Here is a 20291-nt window from a genome sequence, read left to right as displayed (position 1 = left end):
TTTTTAAGTAACAAGTGTTGGCAAGGATGTGGAGAATTTGGAACTCTTGTGCATTGCTGGTGGGAATGTAAAATGGTGCACCCACTGTGGAAAATGGTATAGCAATTCCTCAAAAAAAGTAAACAGAATTATCCTATGATCCAGCAATTCCGCTTCTGGGCATATACCCAGAAGAACTGAAAGTAGGCAGTCAAACAGATATTTGTACACTCATGTTCATAGCAGCATTATTCACAATAGCTAATAGGTGGAAGCAACTCCAGTGTCCATGGATGGATGGATTAAACACAAAATGTGGTATATGCATACAACAGAATATTATACAGCCTTAACAAGGAATAAAATTCTGATATATTCTGTAACATGGACTAACCTTGATGACATTATGCTAAATGAAATTAGACAGACACAAAAGGACAAAACGGTGTGATTCCACTTATATGAGTTACTTAGAGTAGTCAAATTCGTAGAGACAGAAAGTAGAATGGCGATGGGGGCGGGGTTACTGTTCAAGGGGTACAGTTTCAGCTTGGGAAGGTGACAGTTCTGGAGATGAATGGTGGTGGCAGTTGCAGAATGTGTATGTACTTAATCCCACAGAATTGTAGTTTAAAATGGTTAAAATGGTAAATTTTGTTAGGTACCTTTAATTTAAAAATAGAAATTTAAAAGAAGAAAATTGGCTTGAATCCAGCCCCTCTACCTAGCAGAGAGGGCAGAACCACTCACCTACCTGTGAAGCGCGGCTGACTCCAGACACCTGAATCGCCCCTCCCCTCCCCTCCCCTCCCCCACACCCAGTCGCTACCCCGCGGCCTGGCAAGTCTCACTACGCAGACGCGGAGCTGGGGTGGGTGGGCAGGAGGGGCGTGGCCTCACTCTGCGCCTGTGCGGAATTCCAGCTGCAACTGCTGTGGGGGAGAAGATGCCCAGGTTGGGCTCCGCGGCCGCCGGCCGAGGGGAGGCCCGCACTGCACACGCGCAGACCGAGCATCCGCGTCAAAAGCCGAAGAGAGCGCGCGCTCCCCACGTCCTGCGCGTCCAGCTGCCAGGCATTAGTCCCTGCCGTGACTCCCGCTGGGCCCGGACGGGCTGGCGCGCCCTCGTCTGAAAAGCAATGCCCCGGGAGATCATCACCCTGCAACTGGGCCAGTGCGGCAACCAGAGTGAGCGAACGATCGCCGGGCCCAGCCAGTCTCCGGTTCTGCCCCTTCGGGTCCCACCCGAGTGCTTCGCATCCTCCAGCCCCCGCTTTCCTTTCCATGAACCCCCTGCCCTACTGCGCATGATGAACCAAGCCCCGGACCCCAGACCGAGAGCCCTGCCTCCAGCCCCCGGCTGTCACGGCTCCCAGACTCTTGGGCCCACCCTCTGAGAGTGACAGCCTCTGAGCCTCACCCTGGGCTCCTGAGGCCTTACGGCTCTAGCAGATCCAGGCGTCTCTCCTCTCCCCCCAGTTGGGTTCGAGTTCTGGAAACAGCTGTGCGCCGAGCATGGTATCAGCCCCGAGGGCATCGTGGAGGAGTTCGCCACCGAAGGCACTGACCGCAAGGACGTCTTTTTCTACCAGGTGCCCCCAGCGACTTGGCCAGGGCCGGTAGTGGCCCAGGGGGCCTGAAGGGAAGGGCAGTGGCTTGGTACTGGAAACCCGCTGGGCAGAGGAGCCAGGGCGGCTGGCTTGAAGAGGGAGGGCAGGCAGGAGCCAGAGTTGGGAGGACTGGAGGAGTGGGTGGGCCCGAGCTTATTGGGCCCGATCCTGGACTCTCCTTGACAGGCAGACGATGAGCACTACATCCCCAGGGCGGTGCTGCTGGACCTGGAGCCGCGGGTGATCCATTCCATCCTCAATTCCCCCTATGCCAAGCTCTACAACCCAGAGAACATCTACCTGTCAGAGCATGGAGGAGGAGCTGGCAACAACTGGGCCAGCGGATTCTCCCAGGTATCCAGGTGGCCACCCCAGAGATTCTTGATGTTCCCTTCCTGGGGCAAGGCAGGCCCAAGCAGTCTGGGAATTTGACCACACTGACAAGAGACAAGGGTATTACCCTGATAAGAGGGACAGCCAGAGAGAGGTTGATGTAAACTGTGCAAACCATCTGCAAAGTAGCATTTCTTGGGGGAGGGACATAGCCCTCTGTTTGAGGTGGCAGCAGTGTCCGACAGTAGAATTATTGGTGCTGAAAAGAGATGCTTTCCAGAAATTTCATCCTCATCCTCCCTCCTCATGTGTCTATACAGGGTGAGAAAATCCATGAAGACATCTTTGACATCATAGACCGAGAAGCAGATGGAAGTGACAGCCTAGAGGTGAGGCTGCCCCCCTGGGGGGGGGGGTGGGGAAGAAGCTGAAAAGTGCTGGGGAAAGGTCAGGAGGTAGCCTGATCAGATGTGTGATGGGGGCAATTCAATTCAAAACTCTTCCATTGAGTATCAGATGTGAGATAGTGAGGTAAATAAGGTACGGTCCTTGTCCTCAAGGAGATCCCAATCTGGATGGCATCAGCTCCTTCCTTCTCAAGGAGCCTCAGTCTGGATGGACATAGAGGAAGCCTTGACACATTAGCGTGCTGGGAATGGGGAATGACACAAGCCTGAAGCCTCTCTGCCAGGTCCCTGGAGGCTGCCTCTCCATCCCTCCCTTGCAGGGCTTCGTGCTGTGTCATTCCATCGCTGGGGGAACTGGTTCTGGCCTGGGTTCCTACCTCTTAGAGCGACTGAATGACAGGTAAGCCTGTGTTTGGGGAGAGGGCATTAGCCCTGTTTCCCTGGGTAATGTCTTTCCTTTTTATCGCTTTTTTCTTTCGGACTGGAAGGCCTGCCACTACCACCTTTGAGTCATAGGTAGGAACAGAGCCACCCAGGGAACATCTTGGAAGCAGTAACTCCCAGGTGGGGGGTTTGCCTAGGGGGAGAAGGGGACCTATGAGGTTTGATGCCTTAGGCTTATCTTTTTTGGCTTCTAGGCTCTGAAGACTCGGTTCTGCCCTCACCCCTTTTGTATAAGACGTTGGTGGCACTTGGAAAGGAATGGCCCCTGTTATCCCTAGAGAAGATAGAGATGGGCAGTGATGAGAGTCCTTCCAATTCACTATGTCACCTTCCCCTTTCCCTCTTCCTTACCCCCAGGTACCCCAAGAAGCTGGTGCAGACATACTCAGTGTTTCCCAACCAGGATGAGATGAGTGATGTGGTGGTCCAGCCCTACAACTCACTGCTCACGCTCAAAAGGCTGACCCAGAATGCAGACTGTGTGGTGAGCATGCGAGGAGGGAGTGGGGGCTTTGGTCAACCTCCCCAAACCAGAGAGACATCTACACCCTGCCCTTCCCAAGCCCTTGCCCAGAGAACAGAGGACCAACAAAGCCATACCTGGTGGACCAAATTATGAAATAAGGACCTGATCCCAAGTTTCTTATAGTCCCTTTAGGCAGCAAGACTCTCAGCAAAGTGAATAACACGCCCCCACGTGTCTCCACTTAGCCTGTTTTTCTTTTTTTAATTAATTAACTAATTTATTTTATTTTTGGCTGCGTTGAGTCTTCATTGCTGCGCACGGGCTTTCTCAAGTTGCAGCGAGCGGGGCTACTCTTTGTTGTGGTGTGTGGGCTTCTCATTGCGGTGGCTTCTCTTGTTGCAGAGCACAGGCTCTAGGTGCGCGAGCTTCAGTAGTTGTGGCACACAGGCTCTGTAGCTGTGGCTCACGGGCTTAGTTGTTTCACGGCATGTGGGATCTTCCCGGACCAGGGCTCGAACCTTTGTCTCCTGCATTGGCAGGCGGATTCTTGACCACTGCGCAACCAGGGAAGCCGCTCCACTTAGCCTGTTTAATGCCTACTCATGCTTACATTCTCAGCCCAAGGGTTACTTTCTTGGCAAAACCTTCCCTGACCACCCAGACAAGGTCAAATTCCTTTGTGCATATTTCAGGCTATAACTATACTTTTCTGTTGTTTTATATTTAATGTCGGTCTCCCTCCTCTAGACTATAGATGTGGTGAGGGGGAAGACCATGCCTGTTTTACTCTCCATAGTTTCTCTAGGCACCATGCCTGGCACATGTTGGACAATTAAATATTTGTTTAATGCACTGGGTGGTAGAAACGTGTCTCCTGATGCCCCAGAGACAGTACATGCCCTTTAAATTAGCACACCTACTTCCTAGTTTTGGACTTCTTCCTAGTTTTGGAGTTTAGAGGCGGACTAAGCAAATAACTTATTTCTCTGCCCCCTTTCTCCTCAAAAAGGTGCCGTGACCCTCTTCTGTCCCCCCAGGTGGTGCTGGACAACACAGCCCTGAACCGGATTGCCACAGACCGCCTGCACATCCAGAACCCATCCTTCTCTCAGATCAACCAGCTGGTGAGCCCTCACTCCTAGACTCCTTTGGACTGGAACCCCGCCATCGGGGGAAGGGAGGCCTCCCAGGACAAGGCCCTTGACACAGCACCCCTGTCCCCAGGTGTCCACCATCATGTCGGCCAGCACCACCACCCTGCGCTACCCCGGCTACATGAACAACGACCTCATCGGCCTCATCGCCTCGCTCATTCCCACACCACGGCTCCACTTCCTCATGACCGGCTACACACCCCTCACCACGGACCAGTCGGTAAGAGCAGCCCGCAGGCCCAGCAGGCCCTGACTTGCCTTTCTCTTTTCCTGCTGCACCCGGAGCTGCCCCGTGCAGCCCCCAGAGGCCCTGCGCTCAGGGACTGGCACAGGCTGGGCGACCTCCTGGCTGACTGGCTCTCCTCTTCCCTCTGCCTGGGGCTCCCTGCAGGGCCCGGGCTGTACGGGGTCTGCTGATGCTGCTGCACAAGGGTATGGGTTTGCTGAGCTCGGGAGGACTGAGATCCCTGATCCCACAGCAGAGGCTCAGTGTGGACCTGAATCTAAGGACACTCCCCCCAGAGGCCAAACTACCCCGCGTCTGACGGGGACGTGTGTTGCCTGCTGCTCTCTGTCCATGCGTTTCTCGACTGTGCCCTGAGTGCTGGCCTGCCCTGTGGCCACTGTCCCCTCAGGTGGCCAGCGTGAGGAAGACCACGGTCCTGGATGTCATGAGGAGGCTCCTGCAGCCCAAGAACGTGATGGTGTCCACGGGCCGGGATCGCCAGACCAACCACTGCTACATCGCCATCCTCAACATCATCCAGGGGGAGGTGGACCCCACCCAGGTAGGTGAGGCCCCTTCGTTCTACCCCCAGAGCCCACGGGGTAGAGGAGAGGCTACCACCACCACTCCTGTGCCCACCCCAGGTGCACAAGAGCCTGCAGAGGATCCGGGAACGGAAGTTGGCCAACTTCATCCCCTGGGGCCCAGCCAGCATCCAGGTGGCCCTGTCCAGAAAGTCGCCCTACCTGCCTTCTGCCCACAGGGTCAGCGGGCTCATGATGGCCAACCACACCAGCATCTCCTCGGTGAGCCTAGCCTCCTGGTCTTCTTTGGCCACTCTCTTCCACTAGCCACCTTCCTCATTCTCCCCCAGATCCATTCCAACCCCTTATCTTGCACTGGCTCCTGGAGATTTCCATCTCTTGCAGCTCTTTGAAAGTTCCTGCCAGCAGTACGACAAGCTGCGGAAGCGGGAGGCCTTCCTGGAGCAGTTCCGCAAGGAGGACATCTTCAAGGAGAACTTTGACGAGCTGGACAGGTCCAGGGAGGTCGTGCAGGAGCTCATTGACGAGTACCATGCAGCCACGCGGCCCGACTACATCTCCTGGGGCACCCAGGAGCAGTGACTTCCTCCCCACTGCACCCGCTGGACAGTAAGCACAGCCCCCATCATGCCTGGTCCCTCTGGTCCAAATTCCCCTCACCAACAACCTTTCTAGGTTCTTCTTCAGCCCAGGAGTCGGCCCTGCTTCCTCCCTTCCATGCCTGGCCCTTGATATGCTTATTTAGCTCTAATAAAGTAATAAAGCTGCACTGTGAGTAGAGTCAGGCTTGGTCTGTGAATATGGGGGACGATAAAAGTATCTCCCTGGTGCCCCACAGTTCCCAGGCATATGTCGGTAGGGTGGCCTTTACCTGCTCTAGCTGAGTCCCGGTCTTTGTGTGTCCGCTGTTTCCATGAGCATCCCTTACCTAGAACCAAGCTGCTCTGGAGCCAGTCCTACTCTCAAGACTATAGAGGATTACTGATGCCTGCTGTCTCCTCAGTGCCTAAGCTCCTGCCCCAGGGTGGATCAGTATTGCCCATAGTGCCCCAGCCTCCTCCACTCAGGGCAGAGGCTACTGAAGGACGGCCTGCAGCATTCTGAGCGGGTCAGGAAAGCCAAGACTCTATTCCCAGGCACAAGGCGATTAGATCCTCAGGGGTCGATCTAATTCAGCCCAATCTGATAAAAGTAGGGCTGAGCCCATCCTGATAAATTCTTTATCTGTGCCAGAGAAGCTCTTGGGTCTGATCCTGCCCCAAGCTTCTTCCGTTCCAGTCCCAAAGCAGTGGGCACATTAAAGATGGACCCAACCAAGACCCAGAAGCTGGACACCAGGGTAGGACTGGGTAGTGTCAGTCCTGATGACTCACTGTCCTCGGGCCTCAGGGATGCCAAGAGGCCACCCCTATGCCACTCGGTGGAAGAAGGGTGATTGCCAGCTTCCAAAACTGTCCTCTTGCCTGCCCCCCCCCACCACCCTAGGGCAGCCTACGGGCCAGGAGGAGGTGAAATCCAGAAGGTCACGGAGGGTGGAGCCCTGCGGTGTTCAGACTCCCCTCAGTGCTGGTAAAAGCCCAGAGTGTGGGCATCCCCGGAGGTGGAGCTCTGAGCTCTGGGGCTCCACCTTGTCCCACTGACAACACTCCCACAGCAGCAAAGGTTTGTGTAAATAAGGAATTTGTGTGTGTGTGTCTTCTCTTCTACAAATAAATTAAGAAACAAACTAGAAAATTGTCTGCACCCATTGCAGCCCTTGGGTGTGGGGTGTGCCCTGTCCCTGCAGGGCCAAAAGGGTCCATGGTTCCCTGAAATCGCAGAGCAGTCCAAGTCCAGGATGGAGGCAAGAGGGAGGTCGTGACCTCTTGGCAAGCTCAGTCCTGCAGCTGCCCCAAACAGCCAGACTGTCCCTGGGGCTCGTCCAGGCCCGGGTGCTGGCTGGGAGGGGAGGTGTCTGGCAGGTCTTGGCATGGAGGAGGACTACTGCTGGGCCTCGCAGGGGAGGGGTTGGCCAAGTAGGCATTCACCAGCTGCATGATCTCTTCCACCTAAGGGAGGGCAGAGGTCAGAGTACACAAGGGGCCACTGGGTTCTCCTTTTTCTTAACCTCCACCCAGGCTCCTTCCCAAGGCCTTACATGAGCTGCCCCCTACAATCTTTCCTTCCTCATCATCACTCTCCCTCACTCACAATGTGCCAACCATACTTGCTTCTTTCTGCTCCTATAATATCCTAAGGTTATTCTCAACTCAGGGCCTTTGCACTTGCAAGTCCCTCTACCTGGAATGCTGTGCCCGCAGATCTTCCTTTGGCTAATAGCTTAAGTGTCACTGTTGTTGCGTATCTTTTCCTGACCGTCCTACCTAATGCTATGGCCCCCTCCAATCACCTCCTGTCTCACTACCCTTTCCTTCATAGCATTTGTCACTGTTTTAAGTAGTCTTTGAGGGGACTTCCCTGGCTATCCAGTGGCTGAGACTCCACACTTCCACTGCAGGGGGCCTGGGTTCCATCCCTGGTCAGGGAACTAAGATCCCGCCTGCCACCTGGTGTGGCCAAAAAAATTGGAAAAAAAAAAAGAAAAAAAGTCTTTGATTCCTTTAGTGTCTGATCGCTGGCTCTGATGTAAGCTCCTTTAGTTTGTCTTTGATCACTGTTGGATCCCCAGGGTCTAGAGCTGTACCTGGCCCATGCTCAATGCTTAATAAATGTTTCTTGACATCCTTTCCCTTCCTTCCTCCTTCTACACCCTCTTCCCACTCACCTGGGGACTCTGCAGGAGGAGCTGGCTCTCTCCCACCCTCAATGCCAGGGTGTGGGGGCCCATTAGTTGGCAGGCGGCCACACGGCCATAGCTGACACTGTGAACGGGCTGGGTCTCACCCGGTCGGGAGAGGGACATGGCCTTGGCTCCCAGGCCCAGGCATAGCTTCTGTGGAGCGCCCCCACCAGGCTCCTGCGGACAGACAGGCAGAGTCAGGGTGGAAGGAGGGGACCCTGCAGCATTATTTTTGGTGTGGGGAGATGGCTGTGAGCAAGAAGTTTCCTGGTCCCCCCCCTATAATCCACAGCTCCACAGAGGTGAGGGCCCCAGGGCCAGTGACTCCTGGGGTTTGAGAATGGGCAGCTGTGCTGGGTGTAGGGAGTGAAGTGACCCACAATGGGGGCCTATGGCTCTGGGGCAAAGGTGTGGGGCTCGGGCCGCCAGAGTCCCCCTCTCCCTTCTCCCCCTCACCGTGCTCAGCTCCAGAACGTCATACCGAGCAGCGCCGAACCCTGGACACTGCGCCGCCAGAGCCAGGTAGGCAGCCATAGCCTCAGCTCGGCCCATGCCCCGTAGCCGCTTCCAGCCTCCCAGCACAGCAGCCGCTGTGCCGGCGCCACCTCCTCCCTCGCGGGCCACGCTTCCCGCCGTGCGGCCGGCCCCGCCGCGCCGGGCCCGCTCCGCCCGCCTCTTGGCCAGGGCCGGACTCCAGATTGCCCCGGCCAGCAGGGCGGCGGAGCGGGGAGGCCTGGGCACCGGGCGGAGAGGGTCTTCACGCGGCGGGGCCGGGGTGGGCAGCAAGCGGTCCAGGCGCGGCAGAGGCGCCCGCGGGGAGAAGTCTCGGTGCAGGCTCCGCAGGCGCAGCGCCGCCTGGGCGCGCAGCGTGTCGTCGGGCGGGGACGGACGGCCGCGCAGCAGCAGAGCTTGAGCCTACGGGGAGGCAGGGGTCATCAGCGCGGGAGCGGCGGGGTACCGTCTCGAAGACACCCAGGGGTGTGGAACCTGAGGTCTGGGTTCGAGCACCGCCTCCCCCGGGGTTGCCATAACGACGAAATGCGATGGCCCAGAAACGGAGGGGTTCAGGCTCGCGGGTCTTCGCTGGGCGTGAATGCCAGAGATCCTCACCTGCTCAAAGAGGAAGGGCAGTTCGTGACCGTCTGAGGACAGTCCCTCAGGGTGCAGAGGTCCGTGAAGACGCAGACACAGTCTCCATCCGGAGTCCGGCGGGTCCTCCAGCCCGGCTTCCTCCACCGCCAAGCTGCAGAATAAAGAACGCCGCGATGTGTCCGGGAAGCAGGGGCCCCCAAGGCGCGGGCCCAGGGGAAAAAGGCGGGGCCAGATGTTTGGGGCGGGGCCCGGGCGGAATGGACAGAGGAGGCAAGCCTTGAAGCCAGACTGCAAACCGCCGGCGGACAAGAATCCGTCTGTGAACCAGTGAAATTGTGCCGGGCAAGTGGCAGGCGCTCGGTAAACGTTTGCTTAGGGATTGACCGAAGCCGAGAGGCGAATAGGCTAACGGAGAGCAGGGCTGGGGCTGGACATTTACTTCTCAAACCTGGTGAGCACGTCGGCCACGAGAGTCCCCCCGGCCAGGGCTCGCTCCTGGGGCCCTCGCTGCTCGTACAGCGCGAATGCATTGCGGCTCCGGGTCAAGCCCAGCCGCCCCACCAGCTCTCGAGCAACCTGGAGGAGTGAGAACATAAGAGGAAAGTCAGACCCAGACCGCGCAAGGGTCTTGCCAGTACTTCTGAAGGGGTCCAACTGGAGGGGTCTTTCAGGTCTCTTAGTCCCGCCACACACAGCCGTTACCCAACTGATGACTCTCAGACTCGGGCAAACCCTAAGGCCCAGGCACCAGGAGAGCCAGGCATGGGAAGCTGGGAGAAAGGCTGAGGTTTCAGGGGTTTTCTCTGTGGTCTTACCTCTCCCGCCGTGGTGTGGGAGTCTATGGCCACAGGGCAGGCACCACCCCCCGGACAGTGCACGGTGCACAACAATTCCTGCCGTCGGCTCAGCGCGGAAATCTCTGCCAGCGAGGGCACCAGCTCCCGGCCGCGCGTCCGGCCCAGCGCTTTTCGTATGAAGCGCGCATATTCCGCCAGTTCCGAGTCCGGAAGCGCCTGCTCAGTCCTGGGTTAGGGAGAACTGGAGAGTCAGTGCTCCAAGGGCTTTCCTTCACCTCCACCCTATTGCCTTCTTACTTTATAGTTTATTTCGCCTCGCCGATTCTCTCCCCTCCAACTCTAAGTTCCTTGAAGGCAGCGTGGCCAGCTCTTCTGAATCTACCCTGATGCTCTGTATGGAGCAGAATTACTTTCTAAGGCCCCTGGCAGCTTTCTCCTTACTGCCTCCTCCCACTTCCCAAAGTTTCCATGACCCTCCTTTGGGTTGAAATCCAAACTCCAGCCGCATTCCTCTTTCCAACCTAAAAGCCCTGGCGCTGGACTGCATCAGCTCCGAGAAAAACAGCCTTTTAATAATTCTGCTGCCCAAAGCGGGAGGCTTTTTGTAATTCCTCTGCCCGCAAGTGGTGTATGATCTTGTAATTCCCACAAAGGCACTATGCATGTTAGCAGAGCCCTGACCTTGGGGCAAGTCCCTTCCCTTGTCTGGGTCCAAGTTCTCCATCTGCCAAACTCTTTGGAAAGACCTGCCATTCTTTTCCAGCCCCTTAGATCCCTTGCCTTGGCCTTACCCCCACGCCTCCCCTCTCACCTCTCCAGATGCCCCAGGAGGTGCCCCCGTACAGGCCCACCAGGCCGGAAGGTACAGCTCATGCAAGTGAGGAGCTGCCAGTACCGCAGGGCCGCGGGGTCTTGGGTGGCTGGAGGCCCGGGGGGGCCTGCGGGGCCCGAGGTCTGCTTAGCCAGCTGCAGGAAGAGCTCATCTCGGAGCGCAGGCAGGTCCCGGCAGGTCTGGAGCACACCCTGCATCAGGGGCCCGGGGCGCCGCGCCCCCTCCAGGGCCTGCAGCGCCAGGAACAGCCGCACCGCCTCCTCGCGCAAGGGAGCGTAGCCCGGACCTGCGGGGACGGCGGGGGCGGAGGGACGGTTTGGAGAGGGGACACAGAGCTGGGCCCTGGGAGGAAGGTGTGAACCAGGGGAAGGTCAGAGGGAGTGTAAGGGGACAGGGGTGGCAAGGAGGGGAGAGTGCGAAGGACAGGAAGAGTGAAGGGAAAGCAATCGTCCCCACAGAGCCAAATTCAACCCCTGCCTCCCGGGAATCTCCCCCTCCAGATCCCCTAAGGCTGCACTTTGAGTTAGTAGCTTGGATGGATGGACTATAAGGACACAGGGTCAACCTTCAGATTCTGTAATTGTACCGACAGCTATCACCATGGGCCAGAAAACAGGTTGGACCGCGAGTCAGAAAACCAGGGTTCTTCTCCCAGCTCCCCTTAATCCTCTAGCTTGAGGACCTGGGCCTGTCACTATTCCCTTTTGGGGAGAAGTATAACTAAATGAGGTCAGCACATTCTCCCAAGGTGGTGGCTTTTCCACCACTTGTAAAGGCAGTATGCCATGGTGTTGAGAGTATAATGAAAGAACAAAATAGAGAGTGTAAAAAACTCATGAAGGAACATCAATAGTCAGAATGAGATCCAGAGAAGGTGGTCAAAGGGAGCCTTTACTTTCTGTGCTGGCTTTCCTCCCCCTCTACCTTGGGTACCAGTCTGCTCAGCTTCTGGTTTCATCTTCATCCTTTGAAAAATGAGGGGCTGGGTAGGCCCCCTGAGGACTCCTAGATCCCTATCAGGTGAGGCATTCAGATTCCCCATCCAAGGGACTTGGGCCATGGCAACACTCACCTGGGGCACTGACTCCGTAGGGCAGGGGCAGGAGTGGGGCATACAGGGCCCCACTAGTGTGCCTCAGAATTGGGTTCCGTCTGTAAATAAGGGCCACAGCTTCCGGGTCCCCATAACTCTCCTAGAGGCCATGGAAATGATCAAAGTGATGGAGAAGGGGGCTCACCATGAACCCAGAAAGTTTATGGGTCCACCACCCTCCTCTTTGTCCATGGAGTTCCCTCCCTCGCACCTGAATGTCCCTGAGCAGCAGCTGGGTGGGGGTCTCCAGCGGCGCCTTAGAGGCTATCACTTCGCGCAGCGCCACCCCCCAGCGCTCTGCCTCAGCCTGGCGGGGCGAGCAGAGCCGGACGCTATGCTTCCGGCCAGACACGGTCACTGACCACAGACCTGGGGGAAAGAGAGGCCGCGGAGGTCAATCAGGGCTGGCTGGGGCAGCTACCTAGGGAGGTAGGAGAATCCCCATGAGGTCTCACCGGTCTCCTTGGGCCTGCGCTCAGGGCCGGTCACCGAGCACAGGCTGGTGAGCACGAGGCTCCCGAGGCGCCGCGCCCCCTTCCCGCTGCTGCTGAACTGGTCCAAGGAGTCCCGGGTGAGCACGAACCAGGCTCGGCGCGGGGGCAACCAGGGCCGCGCCCCTCCTCCGCGGGGCTCGCGGTACAGCCAACCTGCGGGGAGAAAGAGGGAAAGGGGATCGGCAGGAGAAGACATTATCCCGTGGAGGATTGGGATTGGGGCCTCTAGAGCGCATGAGGTGGATCCCCACCTTTCACGACGACGTCTGGGTCGTCTTCTGACGGCCCCTTCTCCGGGATGAGGCTCCGTGTCTCCTCCCAGCTTTGCAGCCTGGGCAAGAAGGGAGCGAGGTTTGGGCAAGCCTGCCGGTCCTGCACCCCGCCTCCAGGAGGCTCCTCTCTAAGGGCTCCCCAGACAGCGAGGGGTGCCTACTCCCCGGGCTGGGCACCCCTCCCCCAGGCTGTGGGAACTGCTGGGCCGTTCTGACCTCGCACCAGAAATAGCCTGAACCCCCCCTTCCTCCCCGCGCCCCCAGCCGGACCGCCCCCCGGGACCCCGGCCAAACCACAGCGTCCGGCGTAAGGCCTTTCCCTTATTGCACAACCGTGGGAGGGAAGCCGGTGAACATGGGGGTCCCAGACCATGGGACGCAGGGGCTGAGTTCACCTGTCTGAGACTGGACCGCTCCTCACAGGCTGAGTCAGCGTCACATCCAGGGGGCCCTGGGGAAACAGGCAGGGCGGCCCTCAGGCTAAGAACCCTCCTCCCAGGATGCCAGTGGCTTCTGGCCCAGGACAGTCCTGCTCAGAGGATTGGGGAATCAAGGAGTGGGATGGTGACTGTGACTGTGACTGTGACCGAGCGAGCTGAATGAAGCCACTGGGCTAGCCCCTTCCACCAGTCTCTACAGAACAGCCCAAGCTAAAAAGCCAAGACTCTCGCCTGGTCTCTGTGACTCTTTAAAGAGGCAATCAGGTGTTGGGGTAGAGTAGAAAAAGCACTGGGCAGAGAGTCAGGAGACCTGGGTTCTAATACCGGCTCAACCGCTAACTCGGATCTGCAAACTTGCTGAGGAACCCTGGCAAGCCTGTTCGAGTCTTTGGGCCTTAGGTTCCCATCTGTGAAGAGGGAGAGGTGGATGAAGTCCTTTCTTGCTCTGGCAGTCGAAGTCACCCCCTCCTCCTCACCTCCCTTCATTGGCTGGCGGGCGCTCAGGCTGGCAGGCAGGCAGTAGGCACGGAGGTGAAGGAAGGGAAGAGGGACCCTTTCGGTATAGGGCTTTCTCCAAGAGCTTCTTATACCCTCCCACAGGGACCCCTGAAACTCAGTAGGAAGTAAAGACGCTGTCCTTTTGCTGGGGCTCAGGCCAGGCTGAAGAATACTCTCCTTGGGAGGTACAGTCCCGGATCTTGCCCTCCCCCTACCACACTCCCTGTGCCCTGGAACTCCTACTGTAGACTGGGGTCTAAGAAAGGCCTAAAACCCTGCCAGGAGCCAGGTCAGGCGGGAACTGTGCCATGGTCCCATTGCATCCAGGCAGCTAAAGTCAGGAGGGGGAGGTGGGGGAAGGGGGCCAGGGACACCTGTCCCCAAGCTCCGAGGAGGGGGGCGGTGGTGGAGGTGGAGCATGAGGGAGGCAATGGCAGTGGTTCACAAAGCCGACCCTGCTCAGGCTGGAACCTTGGGGACGCCTGGGTCCTGTGCCTTCGGGGGCACAGATCCTCTTATCTTCTGGAGGGTCTGAGAGGGGCTCTCAGCCACACCACCATAAGGGCAGGTGCTGACCCCTCTCTTAGACCAGCTCCCCTAATCGCAGTCCCCTGATTCCCTCCCTCCCCGCCCCCCCTCTATATTTATCCGCCCTCCGCCTCCGCCAGGTGCTGGCGCCGGCCCCAGCGGCGCAGCCCGCCCCACCCGGGCACTGAGCCACCGGGCCTGCTGGGGACCCCTGAGCGGGGGAAGGGAGCCTGACCCAGGCCACAGCACACGCGAGTCTGGTTGCCCGAAGTTTGCTTGCTGGCGTGCAGGGACATCAGAGAGGGGACGTCAGGGGATGATGGTCTCCCACACCGATAGAGCCTCAGTTTCGCCACGGGGAGATTCGACAAAACCCGGGAGCCGAGTGTCCCTCACCATTCCCTCAGGGATTCCCCAGGAGCCTCACCAGGGAGGCCCTGAGTGTCAGGGTAATGATGAGGGGTCCTCGGAGAGTTGTGGCCCCCAACTCCCTCTCCATGGTGTCCCCGCCACGGACCCCAGTCTGAGGATGCCTGCTTCCCCTTGCCCAGGTCCCCGCGGCGGGAACTCCCGCATCTGGGCCCAGCGCTCAGTGCTCATGAATTGGAAGCGGAGCGGACCCAGGTGTCCGAGCCGCCCAGCCGGCCTCGCCACATTCCTCGGCGCTGGCGGAGGCGGAAGGAGACGGGATGGGACGCGGGCCCAGCGGGGAAGGGAGAGGCTGGGCCAGGTCGGGCCAGGCGTGACGCCTCCCCTGCCTCAGGGCCCCCAGCAGGTGGACAGCGCCCAGCGTGCTGCGCGAGGCCCACAGGCACATCCCGAGGCGGGCTGCTGCTTGAGCTCTCGGGGGCTTCTGGCCCCCAGGCAAAAACGTCTCCCGAGTCCCCAGTCCGCAAGAGCACGGCGCTTGGCTCGAGTCTGGAGCAGGATCAGGCGTGACGGCCGGTTGTAGTGAGAGGGATTGAGACAAGGCTTCAAACCCCCCGGGACTTACCCTCCCGCCGCCCGCTGGACTCGGGGTCCGTAGCTCAAAGGTCTCCTCGTCCTCGTCTTCGTCCCCGTCCCCGCTAAGCTCGCCGTCCCCGTAGTCCCGGTGCAGAAGAGTAAAGCCTCGACGGCAGCAGAGGAGCCACCACAATCCTCCGGGGAGAGGCATCCGGGCGAGCAGCCGGGGGATTGGGGTGCGGGCAGCCGGGGCCGAGCTGCAGGGGGTCGGAGAAACTGGCGGGGCTCCGACCCGAGCGGGGGGAAAGATGAGGAGGGAGGAGGGAAAGGGAGAGGGGGACTGGGAGGAGGCGGTGTCTGGCTCTGGGGTGCAAGGGGTCGCTAGCTAGAGCCTGCGGGGGGCTCAGAGTCTGGGCCCCCGGAGGGGGAGGGGGGAAGCGGGGGTGGGGGAGGAGGGAGCAATGTCCGGAGCTGGGAAGTAGTGTCCGTTGTAGTGTCCAGCCCTGTGGGGGGCAGTGTCCGGTGCAGTGTCCGAGGTGGGCAGTTGTCCAAGCTCCAGGGAGGGTCGTGTCCGGTAGGGCGTCCGGTGGCCGGGGCCCGGGCCGAGCGCGCTGCGCTCCCTGCAGCCCCGGGACTGGCGCGCTAGGGGCGCGAGCACAGTGCCGGGACCCCGCCTCCCCAACCCCCTCCCCTTCGGCCCCCCCCCCCCTTCTTTCTCTCCTCCCTTCTTTACAGGGCTGTGTCCAGTTTTCGTCACAGCCTCCTCTGCCCAATCCCTGTGCCTGGCGCCGGGCGCGGCCACCAATCAAGCTACTGAAACCGCGGCGGGTTGCATCATGTGTCCCTGGCTTGGTGACAGCGGGGAGGGGCAGGGGAATAAGGAGGGAGGGGGCAATGCGATGTTAGCCACGCCCCCGCTTCGGAGGTCGGACACGGACTGCTAGGGACGTCACGGAAGCCCGCCTTCAGGCTCTTGTTTTAACTCTTGGCTCACCAACCAACAAATTAAAAGCACTCGAGCAGGAGCTTTGGAGAACAAAGTGCCCATAGGGCATAGAGAAAGGCTCCGACTGCTGCCCTCTGCACCCCTGTCTCGTCTCAGGGTTCCAGAGAAAGGAAAGCGCCTTAGCTACCTGCGCCAAGCACAGCCCTAGAGGTAGCCCTCCGCCGCTGGATGAAGGAGTCCAGTTCCGCGATCTGAGTCACCTCCTCTTGAGGTGAAGAAGCTGAGGAAGAGACTCTGGGAGAGTGCAGATCAAGGCCGGAAATAAAATCTAATGTAGAGCGCACAGCTCACTGAACTCCAGTTGGGAGAGTGACTTCGGATTCTAGGGAATTCCGTGGTCTTCGAATGGAGTGGAGTCTCCTCAGGGTGACTATCCCGCGGTTCTGTGTAGGAAGGGGTTAACCAAGGCTCTAAGCGGACGGGGCGGGGCCAGAGGAGGGGCGGGGCCAGGGCGACCGCGGGCGCGCGCGTGCGTTGCTGACTCAGCGGCGATTCCTGAGATCACTGGTGGAGGGTTCCAGGTTGGCCCCCAGTGACTGGCGTGTGGGACCCTTTGAAGATCGGCTCTGTGTCCGGGACCTCCCTGGATCCTGGCCCCTGGAGGCCGTGGTTCTTGGTCTCAGCCGCCGGAGACTCCGAGAAGGAAGGCTAGCCGGAGCTGGGCGCGGCGGGACAGGGCGGGGACGACAGGCCAGCGCCTCCCTGGAGACATCCCCGCCACGCTCCGCCCCTCTTGCCCTGGGTCCCCAGACTCCAGGCTGGAGTGGTCGGGGCAGCTTGGCTGACCGGATATTAAACTGCGAGAGTTGTCGCACGTGGACACCCTCCTGCCTGTCGTGACTGTGTAAAACAAAGACCAGGAATCAATGTCTTTAGAGACCATCCCAGCCTTGCCCTCGCCCCAGATGAGAGTGGCCTGCGCTGAGACTTCCTAGGGATGGAAACACCACACCATATACTCTCTTCCCTATCTGGATCCCAGGCCCTTGCCTGCAGGGAAGTTCTTTCCCTTGTCTAACCTCTCTCCGGCAGGCTCAGTACATTCCCTCTGAGCCCGTCCCCAAGGAAGACGGAGAATGGCTGTCACCCCACCCCCACCCCGCCCGTGCTAACCACTCTTTGGAAATTTGCAAATTGGAATTCTCTCCTTGGATTTTCTCCAAGGTGAAAAACTGCGACTCAACTTTTCAAATAACTTTTTCTCTCCACCAGCGAACCTTAGAAGGGACTGTAGAGTGGTAACCGAATCCAACCCAAAACGGGAATCTCCTGGCCCCGTTCCTACCCCCACACCAGGCATAGGCACACACACAGTCCCCGACAGCCTCAGCCGGAACATTCCAGAGGCCGGGAACTCGGTACTTGCTAAGGCAGCCATTACTGGATAGCACTCTGGTTGTTAGAAAGCTCTTTCTTACACTATTTCAGGAGGAACGCTCGCCCCTCGTCGCCTGCCAGCTTCCCCACCTCACCTCTGTTGGCAGAGACCGGGTGAAGGTGGAGGGGGTGTCAGTGCCTAAAGCCTTAGCAGGCTCAGCAGCCCCTCACCCCCACCCAGGCTCTCAGCGCCTTCCACTCAGAGCCAAGCGCGGCGGAGCGCGAAGGGGCGGGGCCGTGGGGGACCCACCAGCTCTGCCCTGCTGCAAATCACTTCCAAGCCGGTGAGTCAAAAATAGTAACAGTTGTTGTGTTGCCCCTCATTTCCATGTTGTCAGTTTAATGTGCCGAAGTACAGAAGCATATTCCTGATGTCCCTACCTCTTTCTCAGTGTCCCCCACCTACTCCCTCTTCCCGCTACCCTCCCTGGAATCATTTCCTCAGCCCGCCCCCCTCCTCTTGATTCGCAGCCCTAGTAGTCCCAGAAGGAGATACTGTTGGTCTCCGTGGGAGCCGAGCAGGAAGAAAGGCGGGGCCGGAGGGGGCAGCGGCCGCGGTGGTGAGGCCCTGGACTACAGCCTCGACCCCGTAGCAGCCTCCGCAGGTCCTGGCGGAAGCGCAGGCCCAGAAAGGCGTAGAGCACGGGGTTGAGACCGCAGCGGGCGAGGGCCAAGCCCCCGGTCACCAGCAGTGCCAGATCCTTGCGCTTGCTGGCGGGGCAGCTCCGCTCGCGGGCCGCCAGGAGGTCGGCAGTATCCAATAGCAGGGCGAGACTGTAGGGCAGCTGCAGCACCACGAAGGCAGCCACCAGGGCCACCACGACGCGCAGCGCGCGCCGGCGCTCGGGCCCCCTGGTGGCCAGCAGCGTGCGGCCCAGGAGCGCGTAGCAGGCCGCCATGACGCCCAGCGGCAGCGCGAAGCCCAGGACCACCTGCGCCACGGCGCTCACCCCCTTCACCGTCTGCGTGAGGCCCTCGGGGAAAATGAGACGGCAGCGCCGCTGGCCTTCTCGCTGCCCGTCCTGGCTGAAAAGGAGAGCAGGCAGCGCCAGGAGCAGCGACAACAACCACACGATGACTGAGACCAAGTGTGCACGGCCCGGCACCGGGGGCCTCGGTCCAGCTGGGAGGGCCCGCGCGATGGCCACATAGCGGTCGGCGCTGATACAGGCCAGGAAGAGGAAGCCGGCGTGGAAGGAGGCCGAATAGAGGCCCGAGATGGCGCGGCAGGTGACACTTCCCAGACTCCAGCCCTGCAGAGCCCCGGCTGCGGCAAAGGGCAGGGTCAGGGCCAGCAGAAGGTCGGCCAGGGCCAGCTGGAGCAGGTGGGCGGAGGTGGGCGAGCGGGCAGCGCGTCGCGCCGCCAGGTGCGTGGCCAGGACCAGGCCATTGCCAGCCAGACCCAGCGCAGCCACCGTCAGGGAGACACTGGGTTGGAAGGCCCGACTGAAGGCCTGGACATCGGCCTTGTAGCAGAGTTCTGGCAGCGGCTCAGCCGAGTATGCCTCCTCATCGTCCCCGGAGTAGGGGCCCCAGGAGACCTGGGAAGGCCAAAATGAGAAGAGAGACCTTATGAGGCATGCCTCCACCACACACCTCCCCCTCCCACACATGCATTCCAAGCTGGGGGCTCCTGTGTGACCAGGTACAATGGTACAGTACCCGGGGAGAAGACATAAACTCTTCTCCACACTCTTCTTAGCACACCCTCAGACAGGCCTTGGCTTCCCTCGCACCCCTCCTGCCTCTACATCCAGCTTCCTCGGTGACCTTGAGTGAATCACTTGCTCTTTCTGGCTCTCCAGTTGCCTAATACATAATGTCGAGATTAGAAATCCTGACCAGCCCACCCGGCAGGGTTGTTTGAAATAAGGAAGATAATGAATGTGAAGCATGTGTGCTCTCCACAGGCCGAGTGTCTGTATTGTTAATAAATCGTAGCGCTTCAGTTCTTCTGCAGCGCCCTCTCCTGGAAGAACATCCACATGCAGACTTTGCCTGAGACCTGGTCCCTGGACTCCATGCTTGGCCTGGAGAGGTTTTCTATGTCTCCTTTCCCTTCTCCCCTTCTCACCCCCACCTCTTAGCCTCCAGTACAGGTGCACTGAACTACTCATGACAAGGGGGTCGTAAGGGTTGGAGCTCAGGTTTTCTGGGCTCAGTTGGGACCTTAGATCTTTAGGTTCAGTTCATCCTCCCTCTGAACCCCAGTCCCGTCCCCCAACCCCAGCGTCTCATTACCAGCCCGATCTATCTGGAGGGCCCCTGGTCCCAGAGGGCTCCAGGCATCCTAGGTAGGTCACAGCATGGCAGAGGCCTGGTGCTAGCTAGAGAATCCCGTCCCTTCACCTTACCCTCCCTCTCTGTAACCATTACCCCCCTGCCCCCACTCCCACCTGCTTTGCGGGCTCAGTCCCCATCTCTGGCTACTCGGGTTTCTGAGGTAAAGTCACTGGGTACAGAAGTTAAACTAGTGGGACAGGAAGGAAGGGGCGGGGAGAAGGGCCAGGAGGGCGGTGGGGATTAGGGTCTGTGGGCCGTCTCTACCTAACTTTCCTATTCTACGTCCTAAAAAGTAATTTCTCCTTACCGTGCCAGTAGAAAAAGAACGGGTTTTGTAACATCGTCGTTTGCAGCCACCTGTGTGATCTCAGGTAATATCGTCGTTTGCAGCCACCTGTGTGACCTTAGGTAATATCGTCGTTTGCAGCCACCTGTGTGATCTCAGGTAATATCGTCGTTTGCTAGCCACCTGTGTGATCTTAGGTAGGTTTTCTGACCTCTCTGAGCCTCAGGTTTTTCATCTGCAAAGTGGAGTGAGGTAAAAATGCAGAATTCACAGGGTGCTGAGGGTGCCTAGTACGGGTGCCTGGAGCATAATTTGCTGTCAGAAAATGTTAGATTCTTTTACTTACTCTTCTCCCCATCTCCAAGCACCCTCCCCTTCCATCTCCCTTTTCTTGGATTTTTTCAGG

The 20291-nt window shown here is 59.0% G+C and overlaps 3 protein-coding genes across 5 annotated transcripts; 1 reads left to right on the top strand and 2 right to left on the bottom strand.

Annotated features, from left to right (window-relative positions):
- The first annotated feature begins 922 nt into the window (after window positions 1-922).
- On the top strand, window positions 923-6683 carry TUBG2 (tubulin gamma 2). Of its 2 annotated transcripts, XM_082678632.1 has the most exons (12): window positions 923-1166; window positions 1458-1570; window positions 1775-1942; window positions 2242-2310; window positions 2649-2728; window positions 3130-3256; window positions 4276-4362; window positions 4463-4612; window positions 5028-5180; window positions 5263-5424; window positions 5548-5772; window positions 6649-6683. In XM_082678632.1, exons 1-11 carry the CDS (start codon window positions 1118-1120, stop codon window positions 5743-5745), a joined length of 1356 nt encoding a protein of 451 aa, XP_082534758.1. In that variant the 5' UTR covers window positions 923-1117; the 3' UTR covers window positions 5746-5772; window positions 6649-6683. The 2 variants fall into 2 exon arrangements, with proteins under 2 accessions (XP_082534758.1, XP_082534757.1); XM_082678631.1 differs by lacking the exon at window positions 6649-6683 and having other exon boundaries at window positions 5548-5932.
- A 152-nt stretch (window positions 6684-6835) lies between these two features.
- On the bottom strand, window positions 6836-15358 carry PLEKHH3 (pleckstrin homology, MyTH4 and FERM domain containing H3). Of its 2 annotated transcripts, none has more exons than XM_082678657.1 (13): window positions 14983-15358; window positions 12918-12973; window positions 12502-12581; window positions 12212-12403; window positions 11968-12125; window positions 11736-11856; window positions 10643-10949; window positions 9850-10057; window positions 9474-9610; window positions 9053-9185; window positions 8399-8857; window positions 7928-8119; window positions 6836-7211 (listed from the first exon to the last, which is right to left on the bottom strand). In XM_082678657.1, exons 1-13 carry the CDS (start codon window positions 15142-15144, stop codon window positions 7038-7040), a joined length of 2379 nt encoding a protein of 792 aa, XP_082534783.1. In that variant the 5' UTR covers window positions 15145-15358; the 3' UTR covers window positions 6836-7037. The 2 variants fall into 2 exon arrangements, with proteins under 2 accessions (XP_082534783.1, XP_082534784.1); XM_082678658.1 differs by having other exon boundaries at window positions 9483-9610.
- Window positions 15359-17750: 2392 nt separating this feature from the next.
- Window positions 17751-19736, bottom strand: CCR10 (C-C motif chemokine receptor 10; the record flags this gene model as incomplete). The annotated part of the gene is made up of 2 exons (XM_082678640.1): window positions 17751-18857; window positions 19713-19736. The coding sequence occupies 2 exons, from the start codon at window positions 19734-19736 to the stop codon at window positions 17790-17792; spliced, it is 1092 nt and encodes a 363-aa protein (XP_082534766.1). The 3' UTR covers window positions 17751-17789.
- Window positions 19737-20291: the final 555 nt, after the last annotated feature.

This window comes from Grampus griseus (genome assembly GCF_964374135.1).
Source record: "Grampus griseus genome assembly, chromosome: 20".
NCBI lineage: Eukaryota > Metazoa > Chordata > Mammalia > Artiodactyla > Delphinidae > Grampus > Grampus griseus.
This window is presented reverse-complemented; position numbering and strand designations above follow the sequence as displayed.

Coding starts and splice junctions, on each gene's coding strand:
- PLEKHH3 (XM_082678657.1), bottom strand. CDS start 15,144: ATGCCTCTCCCCGGAGGATTGTGGTGGCTCCTCTGCTGCCGTCGAGGC. Junction 12,582..12,917: donor AGCGGTCCAGTCTCAGACAG/GTGAACTCAGCC, acceptor CTTCTTGCCCAG/GCTGCAAAGCTGGGAGGAGA. Junction 12,126..12,211: donor GCGCAGGCCCAAGGAGACCG/GTGAGACCTCAT, acceptor TCTTTCCCCCAG/GTCTGTGGTCAGTGACCGTG.
- TUBG2 (XM_082678632.1), top strand. CDS start 1,118: ATGCCCCGGGAGATCATCACCCTGCAACTGGGCCAGTGCGGCAACCAG. Junction 1,943..2,241: donor GGGCCAGCGGATTCTCCCAG/GTATCCAGGTGG, acceptor GTGTCTATACAG/GGTGAGAAAATCCATGAAGA. Junction 4,363..4,462: donor TCTCTCAGATCAACCAGCTG/GTGAGCCCTCAC, acceptor CCCTGTCCCCAG/GTGTCCACCATCATGTCGGC.